The 8786-nt window shown below is 42.5% G+C and overlaps 1 protein-coding gene across 1 annotated transcript; it reads left to right on the top strand.

The window, feature by feature from the left end:
• Positions 1–211: 211 nt before the first annotated feature.
• LOC144605432 (G-protein coupled receptor 37-like 1) lies at positions 212–7789 on the top strand. Its single transcript, XM_078420687.1, has 2 exons — positions 212–1258; positions 6222–7789. The coding sequence occupies exons 1-2, from the start codon at positions 485–487 to the stop codon at positions 7026–7028; spliced, it is 1581 nt and encodes a 526-aa protein (XP_078276813.1). The 5' UTR covers positions 212–484; the 3' UTR covers positions 7029–7789.
• The last annotated feature ends 997 nt before the right edge of the window (positions 7790–8786 follow it).

Below are 8786 nucleotides of genomic sequence, written 5' to 3'. Positions count from 1 at the left end.
TAAAGGGAAATAACGTGAATAACGTTTAGTGCAAGATTAAGTCCTGTAAAGTCCGACCAAAGATGGTCCAAGGGTCTCCAATGAGGTGGATAGTAGCTCAGGACTGCTCTGTAGTTGTTGGAAGAAGGACGGTTCGGTTCAATGAAGCTACTTTGAGATTCCCTGAAAGCTACTTTGAGAAGTCTTGATTCCCACCAGCAGGCGGCAATTGAGGCTTCCCCCCTTGTCTGTGCGCCAGTGTTAGGGTCGAGAACAACAAGGAGTTTGGGACGACTGCTTTGCAGCAACGTTAAGTTTGGGAGGCATTTTTCTTTTTTTTACCGTTATCTGGCAGGCGCTGGTAAGTTTTGCAAACGAATGCAAAGAGCATCAAGGGGGCGGCTTTAGAGAGAGAGAGAGAGAGAGAGAGAGAGAGAGAGAGGGGGGGTGGGTTGCGTTGAGACGCTTGTTTTAATCTGCTGACGCTGCTGAGAAAGTGGAGGAGATGATGTTTCTCTCTCTTGCTGTTTTATTTCTGCCCCGGGTCTTTGCCTTGGGGTCTGCGGTCTCCGGAGGGCAGCCCGGCCCGGGGGTGGAGACGAGGGGAGAGGTGGTCGCTCTACAACTGGGGAACAAGGAGACCGGCGTCCAGCTTCTTCTACCTGTAGCCAAGACGTTGCGTGCGACAGGTGCACCAAGCCCGGGCTGGGACTGGGGGAACTCCAGCAAGGTGAGACCCGGGCTAAAGGTGGGGGACGTGACCGTCTATCCCCTGAGCGCAGAGTTCAGGGGACGGCGTGGGGCTGGCGACCAAGTTACCCCAGAGGAGGCACCTGCCGCCTCCCTGCACCACAACTCGACGGAGCCTGGCCACCTGTCGCCCACCCACCCCCAGGTAACTTCCAGGGACCCTCCCTCTCCCCTGGGAGGAGAGGGGACGAGAGGAGCCGCGGGCGGGCAGAGTGGCGGCGGGGTGGTGGAGACCACGGCGAACAGGCTGCAGCTGGAGACCCCGGTCCCCGACACCACCTACAGCGGCTACGCCGTGGTCCTCCTCTCCTTGGTCCTCTTCGCCGTCGGCATCGTCGGCAACCTGGCCGTCATGTGCATCGTTTGCCACAACTACTACATGAAGAGCGCCTGGAACAACATCCTGGCCGGCATGGCTTGTTGGGACTTCTTGGTCACATTCTTCTGCCTGCCCGTGGTGGTCTTCAACGAGATCACCAAGAAGCGGCTTCTCGGAGACATCGGCTGCAAGGTCGTGCCTTATTTGGAGGTAAGGTCACTCACTCACTCCAAGAGAGTCTGGAGTCGTCTGCTGGCGGGGTTAACGAGTTAAACTTGTCCCAATGCTCATCCAACATTCACTGGAGACCATCATGTCTTTCAACTGATTCCAGCCCATCAGGCCTTTCAACTGATTCCAGCCCAGCGAGACCATAGGTTTCCACCCTGTGGCCCCATCGGCAAAGGGAACCATGGGCATTGTTCTGCAGTGAATGGGAATACACATCATTAGTAGAAACACTCTTGGCCCAAAAACCTCATCCCGCAAAGAAAAAAGGGTTTTGCAAGGTTGAGACTCGTGAACCGGGAGTTAAGCAATTTTGTACACATTTTTCGCGTTAGAAACATAGAAAATAGGTGCAGGAGTAGGCCATTCGGCCCTTCGAGCCTGCACCGCCATTCAATATGATCATGGCTGATCATCCAACTCGGTATCCCGTACCTGCCTTCTCTCCATACCCCCTGATCCCTTTAGCCACAAGGGCCACATCTAACTCCCTCTTAAATATAGCCAATGAACTGGCCTCAACTACCTTCTGTGGCAGAGAGTTCCACAGATTCACCACTCTGTGTGAAAAAAAACTTTCTCATCTCGGTGCTAAAAGACTTCCCCCTTATCCTTAAACTGTGACCCCTTGTTCTGGACTTCCCCATCATCGGGAACAATCTTCCTGCATCTAGCCTGTCCAACCCCTTAAGAATTTTGTAAGTTTCTATAAGATCCCCCCTCAATCTTCTAAATTCCAGCAAAACAAGCCGAGTCAATCCAGTCTTTCTTCATATGAAAGTCCTGCCATCCCAGGAATCAATCTGGTGAACCTTCTCTGTACTCCCTCTATGGCAAGAATGTCTTTCCTAGTTTAGTTGAGACAGGCCCTTGACTCCATTCTCATATCCATGCCTATCCAAATATCTCTTAAATGGCACTGTTGTATCTGCTTCAACCACCACCCACCAACAGCACAATCCAAGCACTCACCACCCTCTGTGCAAAAATCATGCCCCTTTTATCTATTATATTACTAAAAATCTCATCTTGTATATATATATATATGTGTATATATATATATATGTGTGTATGTTCCCTAAATACAGCCAAAACGATACATGATAGAACAACAATTTTAGGGGCACCTTACTCACCATTCACCTGTGGTGTGCCGTAACAAGTTTTGTTCAAATTGTTGCGCTTTCCTGCATCATTTTGGCTGTGTTTTGGACACATACCCCATGAAATAAACATCGCCATTTTGATCTAATACTTCGGAGTTCAATGTTGTCATTAAACGCGTGCTTCATTGAACGATGACCCCTGAGGTAAATGCTCACATTTTCTTCAAGTTATAGTTTGACCACTCAATAATATTAAAATTGTGTGTTTTTTTTTCATCAACCGCTGTCACAACGGGAACCCAACGGTTCCACGAGTCGTCTAGTCTCCTTTAAAAATTTGCCCCTCTCACCTTAAAGCTGTGCCCTCTAGTTATTGACTTTTCCACCCTGGGAAAAAGGTCTGACATTCTACCCTTACTATGTCTCTCATACGTTTATATACTTACATCAGATCTCCCATCAACTTCAGAAGCTTAGACAAAACAATCCAAGTTTGTCCAAACACTCCATATAGATAATACCCTATGAACGAGGGATTCTGGTCAACCTCTTCTGCACCCTCTCCAAAGACTTCATACGCTTCCTGTAATGGGGCGATCAGAACTGAACACTGTCTGAAGAAGTGTTCCGACCCGAAATGTCACCTACTCCTTTTCTCCAGAGATGCTGCCTGGCCTGTTGAGATACTCCAGCATTTTGTGTCTCTCTACAATACTTCACTGAATTCGCAATCTACAATACTTTCGCTGAACACATTCGCTCAGTCTGCCTGTTTCTACTTGATCTCCCGGTTGCTAAACACTTTAATTCCCCTTCCCATTCCCACACTGACCTTTCGGTCCTAGGCCTCCTCCATTGTCAGAGTGAGGCTAAACGCAAATTGGAGGAACAGCGTCTCATATTTCGCTTGGGCAGCTTACAATCCAAGGGTATTATTATTGATTTCTCTAACTTCAAGTAACCCCTGCATTCGCTCTCTCTCCATCCTTCACCCACCCAAGTATTTTGTTCTCACCCAGCTACAGCTAACAATGGCCTGTTTCCATTATCATTGTTACTTTTTTGCATATCTTTCATTCATTGTTCTATGTGTATCTACATCATCGTCTTTATGTCTCGTTCCCCTTTCCTGTGACTTTCAGTCTGAAGAAGGGTCTCGACCTGAAACTTCACCCATTCCTTCTCTCCAGAGATGTTGCCTGTCCTGCTGAGTTACTCCAGCATTTTGTGTCTACAATACTTCAAATGTTTTATAAAGCTACAATGTGACTTATACATTGCCTCAACCGACGAAGGCAAGTACTGTATACCATAAACTCTCTTTACCATTTTATCTTGCTGTATGCCATTTGTCTCTTCAGGACCTTTTCCCATCCATTACATGAATAAGCAACAGGTGACTGTCACCCTGGCACCTATGGGGACCATATCACTAGAGGGCATGGAGAGTTCAATAACACACAACATCATATCTACCCAGGATTCACAACGAGCTATGCATTTAGCTAAACCTCAGAGGAACTATGTCCACATAGAATGTACAACCCAGACTTCATAAACCTAAAGTAAACATTCACAGTGGTGCAATGTGGCCTTTCAGCGCTAGAGACCCAGGTTCGATCCTAACTATGGGTGCTGTCTGAATGGGGTTTGTACATTCGCCCTGTGACCATGTGGGTTTTCTCCAGGTGCTCTGGTTTCCTCCCTCACTCCAAAGACATACAGGTTTGTAGGTTAATTGGCTTCTGTTATAATTGTACATTGTCAATAATGAAGAAGGGTCTCGACCCGAAATGTCACCCATTCCTTCTCTCCTGAGATGCTGCCTGACCCGCTGAGTTACTCCAGCTTTTTATGATACCTTCGATTTGTACCAGGATCTGCAGTCATTTTCCTCCTCAACATTGAACATGATCATGGCTGATCCTTAATGCCAATTCTCAGTAGCCCCCAATTTGCTAGCTTTTAAAAATGCATCTACCTCTTCTTTAATTAGTGGTGGAAGGAGATGAGAAGAATTTCATAAAAAAGACCGCAGCACAGTGACGCAGCTGGGAGAACTGCTGCCGGGGAGTTTGCACGTTCCCACTGTGACCGCGTAGGTTTCCTCTGTATGCTCCAGTTTCCTCCCACATCCTGAAGATGCACGGGTTTGTAGGTTACTTGGCCTCGGTAAATCGTCCTTAGTATGGAGGGAGTGGATGAGAAAGTGGGATCACATAGAACTAGTGTGATCAATGGCTGGAGCAGACTCAGTGGGTCGAAGGGTCTGTTTCAATGCTGTATATTTCAATCAATTACTGATAATGATCCACAGCTATCCAGGGCAAAGAATGACAAACATTGACCACCCTCTGTGGCATATACCAACAGAGTAAGCTGACAGTGGGCAGGTGATGTGCAACCAATAACAAATGAATGCAGTTTATTGCGATTATTCCTTTTTAATAACATTTGTTTCTGAACTGCAACTCTTGGAAAAGCTGAAAATTGACAAACCTCATCGGAAAATATTTGGCATTGCCCTACCATAGGCATTATCTTGACAAGATTAATGCCAGAGAAACAAAGTTAATAAATAATGGAAAACTCAGCCCATAATAGATGGTACTGAAAGTCACCCTGAAATGTGTACAAAATTGCTTTCCTCTGCACTAACATGTTTTCCAACTACACTACGCAGTCTTCTTCAGCCGAGCACAAATGAATTTCTCGGTCTCAGCCTTTGCATAAATGCCAACTGTCTAGCAGTGGAGACTTGGCAGGTCCTGGTAATGGTGAGGTGCCACTCCTGTGTTTTAAATTAAGCTAAATAGAAGCACTTCCCTGAAAGATCAGCTGCAGGAAGTTTAGAGAAGCAAAGCAGTGCAATATCAAAGGATGTAGTATCTTTCAGAAGTTCATTTTGTTTGAAAGTTTTGGCATTCTGCTTTGATTATGCAAATATGGCCTATAAGAAAGATGTAAGTGTTCTCAGAAACCATAACAGCAGTTCATTGTACATAACATAATGCCAAATAGATGTGGGAGGGAGTAAAAAACATTTTTTTAATGGATTGGTGAGGCAATGTGGAGAGATTGCTGCCCATTTAAAAAGATTGCTTTGGAAATAATTGTTATGGTTCATAACTTTAATGTTTTGAATCCTAAGGCTAAGTATGAACACTGCTTTTGGAATTGTGTATTAAAATCAAATATTGATTTTGATATTATTCTCATAACTAACTGGACATTTCAGTGTTATAATCCTCGGAAGCTAAATTGATTTCAAATGGCAAAGTGCAATTTTCAAAAAATTATTTGCACTGCTAAGCCACGCAATGTGCAAAACATTTGAGTAATCTGCATGATAAAATAATATTCAAAAAAGGAATAAGACATTAAATTTATAATTATAACTCAATGTCATTCAAATGCTACCATACAAATAATTACTACATTTTATATTATTTGGGTTTTTTTTTCAAATTCATTTAACTATGATTTAGTAATATTGCTAAATGCAATGTTATATATGAATGGTCATTTTACTCATTCAATTAGCATAATCTCATAAAAACTATAATGCTGCCAAATGCATTGATATATAGATGGTGATTTTACTAATTCAATTGGCACAATCTAATTTAGCATTAATTAAATAAAAACTATAGCATTATTGCACATTTTGTTTCCAAGAGTTTTAATTATCGTATGTTAGTGCTTAGTATGGATGTTTGAGGCATTGCTGTTGTAGAATGATTGCTGCGTTTGCCCGCAAAACCAAGAGCGATAAGCTTTGTGTGTGGATTTTATCATGTGGGTATTATATGAATTAAAATTCATATTTTAACTTCCAGGTCTCTTCTCTGGGGGTCACCACCTTCAGTCTGTGTGCACTAAGCATTGACAGGTTTAGGTCTGCAACAACTATACAGTCACAGCTCAGGCTGATAGAAAGTTGTCTATCTATTGTGGCTAAGATGGCAGTCATCTGGATAGGATCCATGTTATTAGCCCTCCCTGAGGTCCTCCTCTGGCAACTGGACCAAAAGACTTCCATTATCTCTGGAGTCATCACCGACTATTGCACGATTCAGACATCTTTGAATCTCCCTGAGCATATCTATGGACTCGCACTAACCTACGAGAATTCAAGGATGTGGTGGTATTTCGGATGCTACTTTTGCTTGCCGATCATTTTCTCGGTGACCTGTCAGTTAGTGACAAGAAGGGTGAAAAGCACTGAAAATAAATCTGGCCTCAAAACTACATCGAAGCTGGGCCATTACGAAAGACAAAGGAACTTTACCCTGATCGGCCTAACCATCCTCTACGGCTGCTGTATCATACCAGAAAACATCGCCAACATCGTGGTGGCCTATGCATCTCCTGAAATCTCCAAGGAGACCATTGATCTACTCAACATCATCAATCAGTTCTTTCTGTTCTTTAAGTCGTCTGTAACCCCGGTGTTGGTTCTCTGCCTCTGTAAGCCTCTGGGCCGTGCCTTCATGGATTGCTGCTGCTGCTGCTGTGACGAATGTGCCCCAGAATCCACGGGAAATGACGTTCACAATAGCAAGTTGAAGATGGAAATGGGTTCCATTTTCAGTGATAATCCGAAGGAAACAACAACGATGATGACTCTTGGTACCCAATGTTAATGCAACGATCCTTCAGAATTGGAACGATTCTTTAAGGCTCAAGAGTAATATCCGTCATCAGCTCGGAGTAGACAGTTAATTCATTTACTTATCTGTTCACAGCAGTCAGTACTTTTAACTGCCTCTTGAACTAGTCCATTATCGGAAGTTTAGTTAGCTCTGGTAAGTTCGTGGTGTGACAGCAATCCAAGACTGTACATTAATAACTATTTTGTTGTTTTTCAGCTTTATTTCAGATTATTAAATCTTTTACTAAAACATGATGTCGGGAAGTATTAAAATTACATGTTATGGCAAAATATAAGTGATGTACCCAAGTGTTCCAATAGTTTACAATAAAGTATGTCTAACATTCTAACAATCTTTAAATTTAATTTTAAGAGTGTCTATGGTAAGACACATTTAATCATTACTTATTATTTTTATATTGGGGTCACTATTTACGCAAGAACATTTTCCATTATGGTCAAAGGTAACATGTCCATTCTGTGTGAAGTAACATTTATTATTATGTTAGGTTTTAGGTCTGTTTTTATATATTTTTGGTTTTGCCCCACAGTATGCAGACAATATTGCTCATAGGAACTTATCTAAATTTTATAAACTGTTAGATATTTTTTACATTCACAGTATATGTTGAAAAGGTAGTGGCTTCCGTATTATTGTAGGATAGGGATATATTTTGTTAGCACTGCTGTGTTAGCCTAGTAATGTGTTAAATAAAAATGGGACCAGGTCTACTTGGTTTTCAATACATGAAACTTTGCTTTTGTTTTATTTTGCAAATTTTTAGGTATTTAATTTTCTTTATATCCACACCCTTTAACTTCCTATTGGTATATGCATCTAAAATATATCTTGATTGATATTAAAGAGCTCAACTTAACTGCGAGCTCTCAGGTTTATGCTGGGAAACAGTATTTACAGGCATGTACACTTATCAGTGTAAGATAACCTTGGATGACAATCTTTATTATAAAATGACAAACCCTTTTCTTCCCTCCAGTTCCCTCCCCTCAACTTTCAGTCTGAAGAAGGGTCCTGACTTGAAATGTCACCCATCCTTTTTCTCCAGAGATGCTGCCTGACCTGCTGAGTTACTCCAGCACTTCTGTGTCTATCCTAGATGATATTATTTTCCAATAAACGTGAGAGAAATTTAAGTTGTACAAAGCCAAATTCTCACATTTTGTTTAGGTTTGTTATTATCATGTGTACCGAGGTGCATTGAAAAGATTTAGTTTTGCATCCTATCCAATCAAATCAGATAATACTCTGCACAAATTGAATCAAATCAAACTCAAGTACAATAGATAGAACAAAGGGGAAGATACAGAGTGCAGAATATGGTTCTCAACATTGTAGTGCAACAGTTCTGTAGACAAATTCCAATGTCCGCAGTGGGGTGGATGTGAATCGGACATTCCCCCGGCTTATGGAAGGACTGTTCAGAAGCCTGATAACTTCTGAACTGAGGGGAAGAAGCTGGTCCTGAGTCTGGCAGTGCCCGCTTTCTAGCCAGATCAGATGGGAGTAGAAAGAAGAAGGAATGACCGGGGTGGAACGTCTTTGTTAAACAGCTTCAAAATTTAATGTTAAAACCTGCAGTATTAGGAAAGTAGATTTAAGCAAGTGAAAATGCATTGACTATTGCTGATCAGAAGACCACATTTCTATTCAACATTTATACAAGTAAATTTTACTTGCAGCAACGCTATTCTGAATGGGTCTAAGAATTTGGCTGCTTTGAGGACGCAG

Source organism: Rhinoraja longicauda, chromosome 24 (assembly GCF_053455715.1).
Source record: "Rhinoraja longicauda isolate Sanriku21f chromosome 24, sRhiLon1.1, whole genome shotgun sequence".
NCBI classification, from domain to species: domain Eukaryota; kingdom Metazoa; phylum Chordata; class Chondrichthyes; order Rajiformes; family Arhynchobatidae; genus Rhinoraja; species Rhinoraja longicauda.
Note: the sequence above shows the minus strand (reverse complement) of the source record. Positions and strands in the feature narration are given on the sequence as shown.

Excerpts from the sequence above, each read along its gene's own strand:
- LOC144605432 (XM_078420687.1), top strand. The coding sequence starts at position 485 with ATGATGTTTCTCTCTCTTGCTGTTTTATTTCTGCCCCGGGTCTTTGCC. Across the intron at positions 1,259-6,221 it reads AGGTCGTGCCTTATTTGGAG|GTCTCTTCTCTGGGGGTCAC; the intron begins GTAAGGTCACTC and ends TTTAACTTCCAG.